The sequence below is a fragment of the Cydia pomonella genome, chromosome 8 (genome assembly GCF_033807575.1).
Source record: "Cydia pomonella isolate Wapato2018A chromosome 8, ilCydPomo1, whole genome shotgun sequence".
NCBI classification, from domain to species: Eukaryota; Metazoa; Arthropoda; class Insecta; order Lepidoptera; family Tortricidae; genus Cydia; species Cydia pomonella.
In genome coordinates this window covers 16,329,974-16,350,326 of record NC_084710.1, presented here as the reverse complement: position 1 = coordinate 16,350,326, position 20,353 = coordinate 16,329,974, and the positions used below count along the sequence as shown (strand labels likewise).

The 20,353-nt window shown below is 36.1% G+C and overlaps 1 protein-coding gene across 2 annotated transcripts in view; it reads right to left on the bottom strand.

Annotated features, from left to right (window-relative positions):
- LOC133520698 (acetylcholinesterase-like) overlaps positions 1–20,353 on the bottom strand; it is a 91,917-nt gene that overhangs the window by 28,774 nt on the left and 42,790 nt on the right. For both annotated transcript variants that reach the window (XM_061855312.1, XM_061855311.1), the window contains exon 2: positions 4,655–5,985. In XM_061855312.1, coding sequence (XP_061711296.1) covers positions 4,655–5,840 — 1,186 coding nt within the window. In that variant the 5' untranslated portion in view covers positions 5,841–5,985. The remainder of the gene's footprint in view (positions 1–4,654; positions 5,986–20,353) is intronic.

Below are 20,353 nucleotides of genomic sequence, written 5' to 3'. Positions count from 1 at the left end.
TATAGGTAACCAAGTGAAAATACACAAATACCTACGCAATTTTTTTTCAAATATTTATAAGCATGTAGTGGCACAAAAATATTTGACTAACGGTTTACAATTTTATGTGAACACGTGGAAGTTCAGAAATATCTAAACAAACATAAGACTTAACAGTTTGACAATCGTCCAAAAGAGTACCGTTAAGTGTGAAATCATAAAAGTGTCACAAGTGTTTGCATGCAGCTTCTTACCCATTTTTGCTGCTTTCGATTAATGATCGACTTAAAAGAGGTCGTTATCAACTTTAATGATTAGCCACTTACAATTTTTTTAAAGATAAGCTGTTCTTGAAGTCAATCTGCAACTGTCATACAGTAAATTGTGATATAAATCACAATGCATATAAATGCATGCATTGAATATTGAATGAATAAAAGTTATTCCTATATCAAATTGTACAGAATTTCGCGATTTTGGCGTATAGTGACTTTTTTTAATATAACGGTCGTATCGCGTTCAATTGGTGAAACTCAGAATAACGTAAAAATCGAGTTTTTGGAAAGGTGAACTTTAACTGATAGCCTTAGCTTCATATAATATATGAAGCTAAGGCTATCAGCTATATATTATGTATGTATATAAGGGTCAAATTACGAGTATAACTGTCAAAACCAATTCTTAAGTTACTTCCACTATATAATATTAGTCTTCATCACATTATGTATTTTGATAAGTAGGCCGTTAGAACCAGATGATTTTTATGCTTGATGATGATGACGTGTTCACATAAAATTGCAAAACGTTAGTACAGATATTATTATGCCACTACATGCTTATAACTATTTGAAAAACTTTTGCGTAGGTATTTGTATAGGTATTATACTTTCACTTGGTGAAATAATTTTGAAAAATATTAGTACAGACATTTATCAGTTTTCAGTTGCTTACATATTATTGTGAGAAGTGCTCAAATTAATATGACAGGTGATGTGTGTACATATTTTTGATTGGTTAATCTGTTCAGATGCATATGTACCTTTCTATGCTCATTAATTTTTGAAGCCTTGGATTTGCTCATATATTTATGAACTCGACTGTAATCTAAAGAATCTGCAGCTTCAATAAACTAATCTAATCCCAACCTGGGGGCTTAGCCAAGTTACAATCGTTTACTTATTGTAAACGTCAATTTTGAATCGAAAAGGATCACGTCACTTTTCGTTGCATTCGATTGGCGTTTGTCGACATACGATTGTCATCTTAGCTAATCTGAACGTTATCTACAGGTAATAAGGTAAACATTCAAATGCTCACATCACTCTTATTGTGTTCCTGCCGGTGAGTAAGGTTGCCAGAGCTCAACGAGGGGGGTGGGGTTAGGGTCGGCAACGCGCATGTAACTCCTCTGGAGTTGCAGGTGTACATAGGCTACGGAGACTGCTTAACATCAGGCAGGCCGTATGCTTGTTTGCCACCGACGTAGTATAAAAAAAAAAAGAAATCGAACCATTTGCAGGAAAAGTGGATTTAGCAGGAAACTGTTAATACTTGCTCTTGTCTTTTTTCTTTTTTAAATTGATGGTATTATTAATATTTTTTGTTTTGTAATTTAATACTTACATGTGTAAGTTGTGTTAGCATGTAAAGTTGTATTATTGAAATAAATGAATTGGGGAATTGGGGGATGTTAAAGTCGTCATGTGCCAAAAATTCTCCAAAACACTTGAGTAAAAAATGTTAGTATTTCTAATACATAATCATCTCTGTCTTGAAATGCCTGCCACTTAAATAATATCTCAAAATATTCTCAAGTCAAGCAATTACAAAAAAATTCGAAAATTTATATTTTCTCATAGCAACAAGTTAAAAAGCATCATAAATCTCGCTTGAAAATTTACTGCCGTAAAAGTTTTCGCCCTTTTTTTCTCTTCCATTTACCTACTTGTTAATGACATTGAAAGTTAAATTATTTATCTTTCAAGTGACAACCACATTTTTTATTTTTCATTTGAAAAACACTTGTTAACCAATGCAAGTTTTAATAGCAGTTTTTGGTTGTTTTTAGTTGTTCCTCCCTAAGGCTTGCTTTTGTAAACTTAAAACTTTATTTCTAATAAATACAGAAATGGTCGTAACTTTTACTTAATATTTGGGTCAATAAAACCTGATATTTTTAAACGTTTATGTTCTATCAATAAACGTTTTATACAAAATCATTCCATCAAATAGGAGTAGGTATATGATTTTGTATGTGCATGGTGAATAAGTCAAAACAAACATGTTTCATGCGAGCATTTTAGACCGATTTTTTATAACGTGAGTGCGAGATTTCTATAGGCAACTTCAAATAATTAATGTAGATTCTACATATTAATTTATACAGTCCACATATTAGTCGTATACTCTATAAATTGTCGCTGGATATGGAAGCTGTTGTGTGTTGAAAGGAAGACTATTGTATAGTACGAGTACCTCCTACTACTAGCGATTTTCTTTAGTTTATGACTTTAAAGTAACGTGCCCGCGGCGGTCGACTGTGAATAGAGTTTTTTGTTTTATTTTTGCATTATCTGCTCCTCACTGGCAATAAAATGAAACACTAATTTAATTTACGATCTCAAGACGTAAATTATATTCCAGCAGTAATTTTGGCACTAATACTTTTTTTAATTAATGCGGGGCCTTAAACTTTAAATTATCTTATTTTAAATTTTCTTTTTACAATATCTAGCTAGAGATCAAAATAAAATTATTGATGTTTATGTATTTATTGCTTAAAAGTCTTAACTATGTATTTATTGTTTTTCCTAGCCTTTTTATCAATAAATGGCATATCATTCGATAGGTTGTTAAAAATGAGATCACAGTTGCTAAGAGCGTTTTTTCATTCAGCATAATACTTTTGGAAATAATCGCTCTGAAAGTTAATAATATTGTGTGTGATACATTTGAATCGGACGTACAAAAAAAAGTCACTTAAATACATTTTGCGAAAATTATTTTGAATATGATCGGTTAAGCCATTAATGAGTTTCATCACAAAACCTATCTTCTTACTAAAACGACCTAAGTATCGCGAATATCCCTTTTTGCTTGTATGGCTTTTTATATTGTATGGAGGTACGGAATCTATTATGCGTGTTCCAACACGCACTTGGCTGGTTTTTTTATATATTCATTTGGATTCCTAATAAATATACATAAATTTTCATATCAAAGAACAAGTCAACCAGAGGAGTTTCTCTAAGACAGACTATGTGCAGTCAATAATCCATTGCGGCGTGAGGTCAGATCCTGATCCTCTCTCTCCAGATTATTATAAGAGATTTAATTTAATTATATAAAAAACAACAATACCTATGAAGAAGGTTCTTATACGTTGACGGTTTTTAAGTAGTGACTTACCCCCCAAGTGGGGTGCGTGGCAACAGCGTTCCACCCGGGGGGAGCGTAGCTACGTGGGCGAGTCTGTAGTACTTGATAGTACGTCTCTAGAACCGTACAGCTATTGTTGTGTCTACACTGCTCTACGCATGCGTGGACAGGACCCGTGTTCGCATTGCACACCAAACACAAGCGAGCATTCGCCTCTAGCCAAGTTGTTAAAGTGTCCTCGAGATCCATAACAATTATAAGTATTCTGAGATCACCGTTGATTCGAGGCGGAGGCTTGCCAGCTCGTTAGGCAATGGGAATGCATCGAGCCGGGCAGGTGTGTACTGTGTACAGAATTGACCTCGAAATCTATAAGACGTTGTAATAGTACGCGACATTTGTAAAGTTTTTCAAATCAATGCTCCGCAGCTGAGAAGTTGGCGACGTATTTTATATGTAAGTAGTATAATTCCATTAGTGGATTTTATTTTTATTGCATAACCTCAGCATATAAGTAATACGAGTATGTGCCTTTTGTGGGTTCTCTTTTATGAGAGAGAGAGCTTGGATTATGGTCCTAAGTCGGCTTTAAGTGGGCTGGGAACTTTACATGCGCGTTTGAATTTTTTGCAAGCAATGAAGGTTTCTTCACAATATTTTGTTTCATTGAAAATGCAATAGTGATACATAAGTTTCGAAACACTCATACCCTTACCCTATACCCTTATATCCGTATGACCCTTGATTCGAAACCACGATATCTGAATTAAAATTCAGATTCCTGCACAGCTCGGCCTTCTTCAATTTATTGTTTGTAACTTCACATAAATTTTTCACAGGATTTTAGGTAAAGACAATATAGTTACATTCAATGTGGTTCAATGAACCTATTTTTGTAGATATTATACATAAGCCGCTATTAGGGCTGATTTGTTTACAAAATGCTTTACACTTATTGGTGCACATTAGATTCCCCATGACATGACTCAAGGTCGTATCAAAATACGACAAAAACCATAACAAATTGTAAAAACAGGATTGACCTCAAAGGCTTTCCTAACACGTGTTTCTAACTATACTTAATTTGCGGCACGTGTACTCGTACCGTTGTTCGTATATGTCAACCCCAAGTCCTTTCGGATCACAAGAAAAAAGTAGCAAAGGTTTACCTGACACACTAAAAAAAAGTGTGACTGTTGGTAAATTTAAATATAAGAATAACGATCTAATATTTACTTACGTATCGATATCTAGAAGTATTTTATTAAATTAATAATTTTAAGAGTTTAAAACGTACCTTCATCTTGATTACTTCCGAGAAGCACTTCAGTGTTATGGATGCTACCCTCCTTCATCATTGTATCAGGATCTTTTGGTAAAAATACGCCGTCGACAGTGGGAGCCGACGGAAATCCTAATATTCCCGTATATGAATTCCATTGTTGCACGGAAATTGTTTTTGCATCTACTCCTCTCATACAATCCATCACTAGGCTCGGATCCGCGGACAGAAGACTACTGTTACAGTTGCAATCGTCAACTAACACCTTCCCAATATCTTGAGCGCGTTCTCCTGTCATCCAACTCCATGGTGCGTTTAAGGTTCCTGACTGTAATATACCTCTCTTGAATAATCCCTTCATCTCTGGCGAAAGCATATGCAAGCTCACGCTTCCTCCTCCAGCTGACTCCCCAAACAGTGTAATCAAGTCAGGATCTCCACCAAATACCCGCGCATTGTCTTTTATCCAACGTATTGCCAGTTGCTGATCCCAAAGGCCCATATTACCTGGCGCTTCTTCACTGCCTGGCGAAAAGAATTTATTCAAGTATAAAAATCCAAATGCTCCCACCCTGTACTGCATGGAAGCCACTATAACGTCACTTGATGATGCCATAATATCAGCTTTATATAAATCAAGGGTTGCTGTTCCACTCATATACCCTCCACCGTAAATCCATACTAGTATCGGCACTTTTGGCCTGTCAGCCAGAGGCTTATCTTGATGATGGCGCACTCGTAAATGCTGAGGCACCCAAATATTCAAATACAAGCAATCCTCTGATATATTGGTGTTAGGATTCCACATCTCTTCACCTTCAAATCCAGGAAAATACTCGTATCGTTCTTGATAGCAGCTATTGGGCATAGCGGTGGCATCTAGAACGCCGTGCCATGGTTCGATTGGAACTGGCTTTCGAAATCTTAGTGGACCTAGAGGCGGTTTTGCGAATGGTATTCCGGTAAATATATGTACCTCACGACCCATGACTGTTTTGGCATAACCTTTAACGAGACCGCTTTTAGTCTCGACAACAAGCGGATCATTGTGGAAGTTCTTTGGAGCGGGACTAGTGGTGGGTGTAGTTTGAGTAGTAGAAGTGGTAGTGTCATGGTGGCTGGCCCATGATCTTCCTCTTACACCAGACAAGAGGAAGCATACTAGTAGCTTCGTGATTACGATTTTGGTATTGCATGTCATGTCGACTGTCTATATTTTCAGTGGCTCACTAACGAGTCATATTGGATTGTAATCGGAAGTAGTCAGCCAGCTTGATCAGGCGTTTATTGAAACACATTTCTGTCTAATCGTCTCTGTTGAATGGTCGTTGTTAGTGCGGTAATACCTGTAACAGAAAAATAGAAATTTAGGAACAAATATTTGTGAAAAACTAGAAGACCTTCTGTTACCTAAAGTCCTGGCTCTTCTGTTACTTTAAAACACAGTACCTAAGTACCTTCTTTAAGATTTATTTTTACACCTGATGTTTACTAATAGAGCAGTTTAGTTAGATTACGTGCGGTTATTTTAGCTTTATATATTATGATTTCAGGCAGAGAAAGTTCTAGGTAAAAAAGAAACGCTTTCCACGTAGATCTGCCAGTTGCTATCTCTGTTGCATGCGCACAAATATATTGCTGTCATGCTCGCACAGTGACATTGACATCCAGCATCATATGGACGTGACAGCAATATAACTATGCGCATGCAATGTAAATTATAAAATTAAGTTTAACAGTATGTTGAAGTTCGTAACATACCTAATACTTATAGTCAATAAAATAAAGAGAAAGTATTGGCCACATAGTTCAACATTGCCCAAAATATCCCCGTATAATTTGGCCATACGTATGGGCAATAAAAAAAGGGTCTATAAAAATATGACTGACTGCCTAATAAGATGAAGAAAGGAATAATAAATATGGTGGGTGTATTTTTCACGTCACTTTTACGTCGAAAAAAGACTATAAATAAGTAGATAGATTTCACTGTAAATGCGATCATTCGTTGTGTTTTGAAGTGGTTCTTCTGAAATGCCATAATTCTTATTACGTATTTATTGAGGAACATCTCTGTGGTATTCGTTTTACAAGAATTGAAATTTTCGGAAGATCAGTTCACAGGAAATTATTCGCATATGCGATCAGTCAGCTGAATTTTTAAAAGATCGTGGGTTTTGCTGGCATGGAAATGGTAAATCAATCACAATCAACTTGTTAGATAGAGTGGCTCGGACGGGTGTAATGGCGTTATCCGGCTAACTGATAACTGATAATAAACGCTGGCGGTCAGAAAGGTCAACACTATTGTTTTAGTGCCATAATCGGATTGAAAGGAGAGTTAATATACGAAAATACGTGCAGCGTGGATATTTCACGTCTAACATATTTTTTAGGAATATTAGGAGTATCAGAGCTCCACGAGAATTATTATTGGTTTAAGTGCTAAAGTATTTTTTTAATTACATCTAATTTATTTTTATATAGACATGTTTCATTATATCAAAGTCAAGCAGTGTAAAGTTTAGAAGGAAAGATGTACATAAAGGTCCCAGGTTCAAATCCTGGTAAGGGCATTTATTTGTGTGATGAGCGCGAATATTTGTCCCTGAGTCATGAGTGTTTTCTATGTATTTAAGTATTGCTCAACATTAATATATTATATTTATCGTTGTCTGAGTGAGTACCCACGACACAAGCCTTATTGTGCTTACTGTAGGCCTTAGTCGATTTGTGTAATAATGTCCTATAATATAATATAAAGTAATTCTTATCCATTAGCTCCATATGAGACGATTCATTCAAAATAAATACGTAGGTAATTTAAAGCGTGAGTAAGTCACCTACATTGAATACACAGGTTCTTTATTTACAACGCCAGACACAATATTCTTAACGCCGAAAAACCACTTTCCCCTTTCGATATAGGAAGCCGAAAATTCATGAGGGGTATAACTTGCCCAGTACCATTTGTGCCCGATCGAAGCCCACATTCAACAGATAGTCGATCTAAACTTATTATCAATTTACGGAAAGGTTCTGCCCGGGCTTGGGATTGGACGAGAATGGACATTATTTCATCAAGCACTTCGATCGTTCGCTGGGGACCTATAATCCGTAGGCTTGCCTTCAGATTGCGGCAACGCAAATTTTATATACCTGGTTAGACGTTTGTCTCAGCACCTATATAAATCAAACAAGATTATTTAAACTCTCAGACTTAGTCAAAACAACAGCAATGAACATTAAAGATTAATATATGTATGATTTTCAGCTAAAGCAATAAGATCATGTTTTTTGCTACTTAAATGAGTATTTTTTTTTATTTAAGACTTCGTAATTTTAGATGTTATTATACATTTAAGTGATCTGTACATTATATTGTAATTGTATAATATTGTAGTTAGGTATGTATATCATTTTAACATCTTGTTTGACAAGGTAAACAAAAACGAATATTTATTTTTCTTATTCTTTGGTGGTGGTGGGCGCCCATCGCATGTCAAACGCACCAAAGTTACCATGCATTACAGTCTTATAGTCTTTTGACTCCCTATCGGACCCAGATGACTCGGGATCTTCACTTTCTTCATCGATGATAAGTCATAATAGCCCTAATAGAAGCTGCCCGGAATTTAGCGAAGGTATTTATGATCAGTTAGAAATCATGAATAATAAAATTAGTGACCTACAAGAAAAACTTGGCAGCGCTGATAAGGAAATAGAAAACTTTTTATAAGAGAACCGAATGCTAAAAAATACAATTAAAGAACATGAACAAAAAATTAATAAATTATCACATATATGTAATTCGACTCCTAAATCAAACTTATCCAATAAAAGTGCAAAAAAAATCAAAAAATAAACAAAGATTGAATAACAGTGACAGGGAAGGTAATCAGAGTATGCAAGAATATTTAGCTTCAACACCTCAAAACACACGAGAGGAACATAATGCTACTCTAGAAGAAGTAAGATACAAACGTCTCCAGCTCAAGATACTTCAGAGTCAAGTTCAGTTTCCAATTCACCACAGAAGCCTAAAACTGCTCGAGAGGTACACGCAACGACAATAAAAGTAGAGGCTGTAGAGCCAGTAAAAAGCTCACTAAAATACAAGAAGCCACAAATTACCATCTTAGGCGACGAACAACTATTAGGATTACCATTAGCACTTAAGCAGACAATATATGGACGTTGCAACGACAAATATGATGTCTTCGGTCTTTTAAAACCAAATGCATGTATGACTCAAATACTAGATCGGCTACAAAAAATGATATTGTTATTTTGTGTGTTGTCGCACACATTACTAGCCCCGCGAAAGTTTATTCGGAATTATCAATAGCTCTCGACGACCGGTTTGGCCTAGTGGGTAGTGACCCTGCCTATGAAGCTGATGGTCCCGGGTTCAAATCCTGGTAAGGGCATTTATTCGTGTGATGAGCATGGATATTTGTTCCTGAGTCATGGCTGTTTTCTATGTATTTAAGTATTTAGTACCTGGGCGACCGAGCTTTGCTCGGTTATAACTATTTATTGTAATATGGTGGTGTATAGGTGATAATCTTAACTACATTTTTTTAACTAAATTAAACTTGTCTAAAACAATAAAAATTTAAATATTATATACAAGCTTGAACATATAAAAAAAACAAAAGTTAGTCACCGGGCGAGATTCGAACCCGTAACACTCGTTTAGCAGTCCGCGTCTTAACCCGCTGGACCAGACGGACAGTGGCCGGCAACACGAAATTAGCGACCATATTCTGCGTTGAAAGAAAAACGCATGAAAACTCGAAAACACGCGTTTTCCCAAACATAAGACTTATCTAGATAGATTGTATACCCCCAAAAACCCCCATATACCAAATTTCAGCGAAATCGTTAGAGCCGTTTCCGAGATCCCAGAAATATATATATATATATATATATATATATATATATACAAGAATTGCTCGTTTAAAGGTATAAGATTTATAAATATTTATGTATTATATATATCTTTGATTAAGTACCCTCAACACAAGCCTTATTGAGCTTACTGTGGGACTTAGTTAATTTGTGTAATAATGTCCTATAATATTTATTTATTTATTTATATTCGTTTACTTTCCAGGCTATTAAATTTGATTAAGCCACTCTATTCCTCCTGATTTAAGACAGACTAAATCCATTGCTTTATTAAAAAAATCCCTCCGTGAGGAGCACTTTTTGTCATTTTTTAAGTTTTCTGCCTTTTAAATATTTAACGTAATTTGTACATTGTTTGACTGACACTACCATGCCTTTACATAATCATTTATTTAAATATGTATATTATGTATGTATGTATATATTTATGTGCGTATATTTTTATATCTACATATTTTTAATACCTATCGGTTTTTCCTATCTCCACTACCCAATGGTCGTCTGTAAGAAATCTCTTTATCGACAAGACCGCCTACTGTGTAAACGCTGTTCTGTGTAACTTGATGTATTTGTATTAAGTTATTGTTATTTTATTAATACAATAAAAATTACATTTTTAACCAAATATTCTATATAAGCATATAACCGTAACGGACGGTTACAGTTTACGGTTCAATTTTTATTGGTTAATTTTCAATTCTAATAAACGTTCGGCCAACACTGCCTATACCTATCATAAAAAATAACGATTTAGTAAAGTAACATCGATGATACTACGAAGAATTTTACTGCAGTTTTGGTCCGCCATTATCCTAAACAGATGTGATTAAATTCTCGTAAGCCACGCCGTCTGAATATATAATTTTATATTTGCGTAACCTTTACTTTGTTGCCGGCTTCCCTTGACCCATGTTCCAGTTAATTGTAGAGGGAAGTAACCGTAATTCTCATTAGATTTATGTTCGTGAACTACGGCATATGAAATACATCAGTCTTAATTAACAAAGTATGTGGAAAGCGGGAAACTTGCCTCTGAAAGCCGCAAAGCCAGCGCGATCGGCTGAAACAACCTATTCATGTTACTTGGCGGAGTAGGTGTGCCATTTATATTTTATAGATATGATATTGTTTTGATATATTTATTGGATATTGTGCAAATAATGTTAAGTGAAAACATTAAACACTCAATAAAACTTTCGCTAAATATATGTTAAACTTTGCAGGAAATGCAATGAAAGATATTGTTTTTAAAATAAATATCGTTAACATCTCTATGCGATATATACAAGTCCAGCTAAAGCTTCTTTAATATAAGTGTTATTAGGATGCAATGAGATTAATATAAAATCAATACTTTAAAAATCTGTATATAACCTTACGAGGTCCAGTAAGGCGCTACTACTTTACTTTTTTTTATGATTTAAAATGTATCAATTGGATAATGTATTCGCGCACACACTACAAATACATTTGACTGCAACATATGTTTGTTATACGAGTACGTAGTGGGCTAGAACTAAAAACATTTTAATTAATATCCGGTTCGCCTGAGAGAACAAAACTATTACTTTCCGTAAGCCTTGAAGGACCTTAAATTGTTGCCTAAAACATTACAGCCATTTTCACGTAAGAAGTAAGTACATCGGATAGTCGCCATTAGGTCATAATCATCAGAATATTCTTTACAGTACATATGGTGCTACTTTCCCACACGTGTGCGGGAACGAGCACTTTCCGTACAAATATCAAAACTTTAAAGAGCTATGTGTACTGTAAAACGTCGTACGATACATCTGCGAATAGGTAATTCGCAACTCGTGTTGTTTTAAAAACACTCCCTTCGGTCGTGTTTTAATTTATCACCACCTGTAGGGCTAATATGGTCGGCTCTTTATCATTTGTCACTATGCCTGTCACGTTCTAACAAGTACGTAAGCGCGAAAGTGACGGGCATAGTGACAAGTGATAAAAATGGAACCATGCTGCCACCGCTGTTGCGAATTTCCTATTTTGTGCACTTGTATCGTAAATAACTATTGTTTAACAATAGCTATAGGAACGCCGTGTTATAAGCCTGGCCTCATAAGTTTCATAACTTTAAAATAAATTCATAGTTTTCTAGTACATTCTTTTCATATCAGCTAGCTCTAAATAGTACTTTTTCAATCGAAAAAATATCTCAACTTTTCCAATACAAACTTTTGATAGCTGAATAGATTCATCTCGTGTATTTGATAAGTAGAGTATATCGTCAAGCCGTTTGTTGAGATCGGCGGGAGACCCCAGGGAGCAGTATTCGCTGTAAATTAACTTAGGGTTACTCTGTATGCAGACTGTCGCGCTATCTAACGAGGTCCGAGACCCGTTACCCCCTACAAGTTTACGAAATGGGTTGTCGTAGCTAACACCCATGTAACGACGTACTGCCACTAAATTCTTGTCTCCACGGAACCGGTAAGGACATACTCAGAAATAATTGACACCCTGTATGTTTCGCTCGGAAATTAGGTCAAGTCGCGGTTCGGAATTTGGATAATGGTACTTGTTGGGCTTAATGACGGAGTCTCAGCCCTCAAATATAAACTTTGGTAAATTATTATTGACGACTGTTTCGTAAATGTTATGATACAACTATAACAAGTTTAACTTAATTCCTCTTTTTATTGTTATATGCACTTAGCAGCTATCCATAAAGTTGTTAACATTAATTATATACAAGTCTCCTGCGGATATAAAATTAAGCGTAAACATGCCGTGTTTGCTCTGAAATTACCACGCACTTCCTTTTTAACAGTTATTTACAGCCAAAGCTTTAAACATGCACCGATAATTATATAAAAGTATGTCTATTTCTTCTTATCTCGCGGCTTGAATAGTGATAGTATATTAATTGGATTTAGAAAAATAATAACCTATACAACCAACCCTTTTTGAAATGAAAAGAACCCGAAGGCCGTTCTCGAAATTAACCACAAATTAAAATTGATGAGCCTAAACTGTTAGGAACCTTGAAAAGTTTTCACATTACCTATTCCACTTAACCGCCATTCGAACGCAATTCAATAAAATATATTTATTATTTCGTTCAAGTTAACACGCGATCATAAAATGTACCTAATTTATTAACATATATTTACTATACAACCCTTTAAAAGTTGGGATGCGACGAGAGTGCCGCGAAAGAGACTCGGGGCTACTCAAAATGCGTACGCAAGTATTATGTGTTACCTGCGGAGCCTACGAAACATATTACGTTTGATTGAAAGAAAAGAGAAAAAATATATAAAGTAACCCAATAAGGTGGGCAGAGACGAGAAAAGTGGCGGTGGTGGGAGGGGAAGAGGCCGGCGCGCGCCGCTCGATAAATCGATGTGGCAATACAATGCTATGCGGTGGAACGGCCTTGAGGTTGCAGCCTGCAAGACACACCCCCGCTCCATTTCTCAAGTTCACTGCCAACGCATTGCTTACAAGTAGCCAAAAGAAAGGAACTCTCACCGCCCTAATTTTAATAATGTTGGGAAGTCGGAGCGCACGTAGTTGTTGCTTTTAACTAGCGTGGTCTGACGTTGACTAATTAACGTGAACATTTTTTTAAACTTACTGATTTTATCTTATATTATATACTGACATAGCAACAAGCTTAGATAGCTCGAGTTCGCCCCTGCTCCCTAGCGATGGGACCTCCTGAATAATTACTTCGACGACGTCGAGGAGCGACTCAGGCATTCATGCCTCATCCGGCATGCAAACTGTCTCCAGAGCTGATGATTGAGACACGGGTTTTGATATTAGATTATGAAATTGGTTATGGTTATATTTGCATTCATTTTGTATTTTGTGAAAATGAAAAATGATTTATCTTTTATCAAATTAAAAACATCCTAGTTTTTGTGTAGGGAAATTATAGACTGTCCAGTGACATGTCCACAACTGATAAGAAATTTATGTCACGTGTGTGGTTGTAGCCAGGAAAGAGGTTAAAAATATGAATGAATTGAATGCTATTCGTTATGCAATGGATTAAGTATTAATTAGGTACTTACCTACATATGAACAAGTTGGTGACTTATTTTTACTAAATCTCATACAGCGCCTCCATATTTACCTAAACTAAAAAAACATCAGTGTCAAACTTAATATCACGTCAGAACTGTACTAGATAAGTCTGCAAAAATAGTGACCATGACATCTTAAATTTTGACTTTTTAGGGTTCCGTAGTCAACTAGGAACCCTTATAGTTTCGCCATGTCCGTCTGTCTGTCTGCCTGTCCGAGGCTTTGCTCCGTGGTCGTTAGTGCTAGAAAGCTGAAGTTTGGCATGGATATATAAATCAATAAAGCCGACAAAGTCGTACAATAAAATCTAAACATTTAATTTTTTTAGGGTACCTCCCCTACACGTAAAGTGGGGGTGAACATTTTTTTTTTTTGCTTCAACCCTACAGTGTGGGATATCGTTGGAAAGGTCTTTCAAAACTAATAGGGGTCTTCAACAAACATTTCTTGATAAAGTGAATATATTCGGAAATAATTGCTCCGAAAGAAAAAAAACATGTGTCCCCCCCCTCTAACTTTTGAACCATAGGTCCAAAAAATATGAAAAAAATCTTGGAAGTAGAGCCTAAGAAAGACATTAAATGAAAACTATAGCGGATATGATCAGTTTAGCTGTTTTTGAGTTATCGCAAAAAGTTTCCCCTTCATAGTAAAAAGACGTACACCCACAGTTCATCCCTTGGTTAACAATCTACCATACTTTAAGCTCCAGTTTAGCTTATTGTGACGGAAGAGTAACTACGGAACCCTACTATGAGCATGGCCAGACATGCTCTTGGCCGGTTTTTTTCTGTATACATTGTAGTTGAATTGGTTTAATACAAGACTGTTTCATTCACAACGACCACGATCGTCATGTTCAATGCAAGTTACCGTTCTTTTGCGGCATGATCAACCTTAGAAAGAAAACCGAGCTCGGCTTACGGTCAACACCGCCGCCGGGCATTGTGAAGATAAGGATGATATTGTATTGAATTAATTTATGCTATTATTATATGTTTAAAATTGACCAGCACAATGAAATATTTCTGATATCTTTATTTTTTATGCATAATTATAATGGAACATACTATCTTCGGTATAAAGTGTTTTTTTATGTGTTGTTTAACCAACAATGTTCACCCAGGCATCGATGGTAAAAGGCAGTGATTTTTAATAACTCCCTAGAGTTTTTTCGCGAAGTTTGAATTAGTTTTACGCACGAAGGCATAAAGAGAACATGTTGGGAAAGTTTCAGTCCTCGTTCCAAATCTCATTTTCATGGAAATCTGATAAATATTCTTTTTGCGAATTATGAAGGCATAAAATGAAGTAAACAAAACCTTATCATCACAGTGTAGAGTTTAATTTCATTTATTTTGTCCCCTGATATCCAGTTCTGCGGCGGTATCATGGTCGCATTTTTATAACTTGTCATGTCATGCGTCACTTTCGCACTTACATACTTGTTAGAACGTGACAGGCATGATGACAGATGATAAAACACCGACCATATTAGCCCTACTGTATTTAAAAAAAACGATAAAACCCAGTTAGTTCCATAAACAAAACAGATTCATTAAACCAATCTCCAACAAGTACGAGTATCATGTAACGAACGAGAAGTAAAGCCAATTAAAATGTATATATTTTAGATATGAGTGCCACGCCGGCGCGCCGCCGCCGCCGACAAAATTCCACACCACCGCTGCCGAGGCGGCGCCATCGGCGTGACCTTGTTAGATACTAAACAACTTTCAGAATCAGAAATTAGACATTTTGTTCAGTCAAAGTCGTTAACAGTGTTTTAGGTCCGTATAGTTTAAAAATATCGATGGTAAATGAATAGGTAGTAACGAACAACGGCAGATGAATGTGATCTTAGAACTACCCTGTTCTAAAATCTCGAAACATATATTGATGCAGCACTGCCCTTCTTTCATCTACAAGCCTAAACCATTTGTATGTGTCGCGCCTTGGTCATGCCGTATCAGAAGAAACCGTTTAAAAATAAAATGCCAAAATATTATCTAAATTCGGTCAGGATCTTTAATATACACAGACGAGAGGACGAGAGGTTAAGCCAACGTGGTGCAGCCAATAAAATTAATAACGTTAGGTGCGGCTCTGGTATAATAGGGAACAGGGCCAGTCCTAGGGTAGAGTGAGAGGAGCGGCTGCTCCACGTGCCAAATAGTAGTGAGGCGCCAAAATAGTAAAAAAAAAGTTTAAAAAAGGGAGTGTGGCTCGGGCGCGACAATACGTAGCAAATGGTGGGATGGGGTAATGTCAGCGCTCAAAAATCCATACAAACTACGGTGCGAGTAGAATCGATCTGAAGGAGGTACGAGTTCGGATAGAATAATGAATTGATGATTCAGGTGTAACAGTTAAGTAAATGGTTGTTTATGTCAAAGGTGAACTGGAAAGTTTTACCACAACGGCAACGCCACCATGTACAACATGCATAAATTGTGTGCTGTTGCTTGGGCGCCATGGAAGGCATTCTGGCAGACGACTAAACACATTGACCTCGTTGCGAGGCCAAAGGTCGAGCTGCAGGAAGATTAATTTAAAAAAACGACCCAAGCTAAGTATCAATCCGACGGGACAAAGACCCGAAGGTAAAATTTTTGGCTATGCAAAAGACAAAAGCTGCGTTCCCCCAGAGCGACTTATTAAGGCACGCTTTTGTGTGATCCAAAAGAGCACAAGCGTAATGGTGCGCTAAGAACCAGGGAAACCAAAGGGCATGTTTCACGTAGACCCATAATTCGACGTCGAAGGCCGAACCTAATATTCACAGAGTTATAAAAAGAGAAATCGATGTTAAAAATAAAATACCTGAATGTCGGGTTCGGGGTTCCGTAAAAATCTAAGTATACCAGCAACTTGCACCAAAACCAAACAGCATCTCAGCTCTCCAGCTGAGATCACATTGATATAATTTTAATTCCAAGCTCTGCTATCCTGCAGCTCTGTCTTCGGCCTTACATGTAATCGGACGCTTCGGACCTTCGATCTCATCCGGAGCTCAGCCTTCGTCCTCACTTCAACATGGCATTGGTGCAACTTGTTCTTTCTCGCAAACCCGACTTTTGGCCAAACTGAAGCTCCAATCCGACGTTCTGGGCTATCAGCTCTATGCAGAGCTCGGTCTTCGGGCTCATTTTTTAAAACACAGCGAATGGCTCAGCTAACCATTCTGACGCCTTTGGTTTGATTCCAACCTCCGCTTTCCTGCTTCTGGCTTTCGGCCTTGCAAGGGAACGCGCCGGAATTGGAAAGTTTGAGATTCGATAAATAATAATTGTAGTCCATTCAATGATATTATTTTTTGATTTCGAAGGATAATTTAAGTTCGAGAAATCTGCCTTGCTTTCTTAATATCTGTATACAATGTATACATATTATGCATATTATCAAAAATGAGCCTAATTTCTAAAGTTTTGATGCAAAAAACATGTTTTATCTGCAAAATTTCAGCTTGTTTTTATTCCCATGAATAAAGTGTTTTCAAAGCCACGTCGCCGATACGCCTCCGCCGCCGACCAATTTCGACCGGCGCGCCGCCGCCGGCTAGATGTCAATCAGCGCTCATATCTAATATATTTATTTACATGTAATATCATCATTCCTTGAGGTTACTCAAAGCTTCGATGTAATTATAACAATTTGTATCTTATTTAGTTTCTAAAAGCCAAGTTAGTTTTAGTCGAACCACTTCGTATACAATTATGTATATTAAGTTGTATGTACGTAAGTTAATTATTAAAACTTTGCATAGATCATGTTCAACTTCGATAGATGAACACTACCTTAGTCAGCATTGACTCTTCGCAATATTTAAATACTTAGCAGATCTTTTGAAAGACTTTATTATTGTAGCCAAATATCTACAAGTATTTTATCTTTATTTGGGCTGTCCTTTTTTTACTATGTTATGTTTTATTTTCAGTTTATCATATTTCTACTGTAAATGCTACGCATTTGTAATATGCTACAATTTCGAGTAGAGTCCGACCGAAACATGTTTTTGCCTTAACCGAAACCAAAGTTCGGCTTTGGCTCTAGTTTCGGCCGAAACTAAAACCGAAACTTTTGTATACATGTTGAAATCCTTGAAAAAAATTCATAAAACCGCTTTTATACACATATTAGGCTGCATCGACCGTCCAGTGGCGCCCTCCATAAGGGAATTGTGTTTATCAATAAGCTAATTAATTTATGTATACATAAATCCGTAATTTAACTGATAAAGACCAAATTAGTTTAGATTTATAGTAAGAAGTACCATTTCGTAAGTTTCGGATCGGCCGAAAGGTTCGGCTGTTTTGGTCAAAACCGAATCTACAGCCGAAACATGATTTTTGGCCGAAACTGTCCTAAACTGAGACCGACTCTTCGATCGAACACTATAAGTACTTTCAAGTCATTTACAGTCGCTACAAGGTCTCCAAGTATTTCCCGTCAAAATACATTGAATATCTAACAAGTTTCAGATCTCATTAAATTTGAGTATTCACAAGGGAAATTAACTCTGCACATTACACATGCGCTGTAACAGTTTCTTTTCTACTAATAATGCGAGAAAAACATCGTTAACTTGCATTTTTGATGAATCGAAAACAACTGTGAATGTAAAAGAAATTTGGCAAAATTAGGGATTTATATGTTGAAATCTTTAATTTCTAGGTGTTTTAAATAAAGGTGTTTTATTTAGGAATGTTATTCATGTAAACGTTTTATTAACTATACTGTATAAACACATTTTTGAAAACTTCCGTCAATTGCGTTAGAATTCACAACACAAGAAAATTCCGAGGTCAAGTTATTTGCCGTGCAATCAACTGGAGTAACTGCAAAAAATCAATTTCAAGATAAACGCAACAAAAAAAAACAGTTTAAACGTGATTGATTTTCGACTATCCATTTTTTTTTACGGATAAACGAAGTTTTCGAAACACACAATGCATTAAGCGCAAAACACATACTTCTTTGGTGGAATGGACTTTTTGCTCCCAGGCAGACTTAAAATATTAACAAATACTACTTAAATCGTAGTAAAAAGTCCAACTACTGCACGCATTTTGCATACCCTTTTAGTTGATTTTAGCTAAGTATGTAGTTTATTCTGCAGTAACAGAGCCTCGTCTACTGTGATTTAGCTAGTATTTTGATTGAATTTTAGTGCTACGGGAGTTAGGTACTGCATAAAATATATGTGTTCGTAACGACATTAAATTTATATGATTTTTATTGCGTTTCAAGTAGTAAATATACGTAAAATAAAATAGGTTCCAAATGTATGTAGTTTACATATTTGGATATAATAATTGCCAACTGCATTTTAATTAGTTTTGTCGCTACAAATATAACTAAGAATACAGATTAAAGCGTTTGAGAAATTATATTTTACTGCCATTTAAGCAGTATTGCATAAGAAAAACTAGTCTCATACTGTATTTCAGAATTTTGATTTATATGTTCTAATTGTCTAAATTGAAAACTGATTGTATGTGAGTGTACTGATTACGAAAAAAACAAATATCGGAAAATTGCGAGTTACTGTGGTTTAGGGTCTGCACGGCATCGTTAGGTTTACACGAAGAAATCGTGTATTCTCCTTTAAATTAAATCCACAATTCATGAGAGCTAAAAAACATAAATGCTTAGGCTCTAAGTTTGCATATTTCTGATTTTACATTAGTTTCTTCCACATTTACATATGTTACGTTACTTTGCGTTTTTGTGGCTATATGCAGATACATCCAAAAATCCCCAAGAGTCAATATCAGCAAAGTTAAGTCGGTAATCCGATTTTGCTTAGAATTGAGCAGGAGCGCCGAGAAAGTTAAGCGATTCGTCCATTAGCCACCTGGGTCTTTGTCTAAACACTTCTTGAAATCGATTTTCTTCATCCTTCACTTTTGTTTCAAACTACTTTTGAAAAATGTGTTTTTAAAGAGCATAGGTACAATTGGGTTGTCATTAAAAAAATATTAAAATAAAATATTTGTCATGATTGATTTTATTTTTATAGCGGTTTATAGCACTAAATTATTATCAAATTACCGCCATAATTATAACGTTAATATTAAATTATTCAATTACCTATCTTTTTTTTTCTGTGAAGGAAAACTTCGTGAAGAAACCGGACTAATCCCAATAAGCTCTAGTTTTCCCTCTTGGTTAGGTTAGGATGGCATTCGCTTCCTTAAAACTAGTGCCTATAATGTGTATTCTTGGGATTAGTTGCCAAGCGGACCCTAGGCTCCCATGAGCATGTGGTAAAAAGCCGGGACAAGGCCAAGAAAATGGTGATGAACCAAAGATTAGGGCGTGGCTTCCAATGGTCATGAGTACGCACTTTCTTTCAATGTATATACGAGGGTTCAAAAAAATGACGAAACGCTTCGAGAAAAGGTAGGTCGAGCCCTTGCACTTCGCTTGGCTCGTCTTGGCGGGGGCACTACCGTGCCCCAAGATCACTCTAAGATATTTATTATTTGAAAGGTACCGGTAATTGATAGGTAAAGGCAAATATCGTGAGAAAACCGGACGGATACCAATATGGTTTAGTATCCCCTCTTGGTTGTACGGTCATATAGCAATCGCATTTTACTCGTACATACTAGTTAGCGGTCTATTCTTTTGGAGCAAGATGACAAAAGGGCCCTTACTTACAAAATTACATCAATCACAGGCTATATTATTCTATATCTATCAAAATGAAAAAAATACGAATTCCCTCCAGCAGAA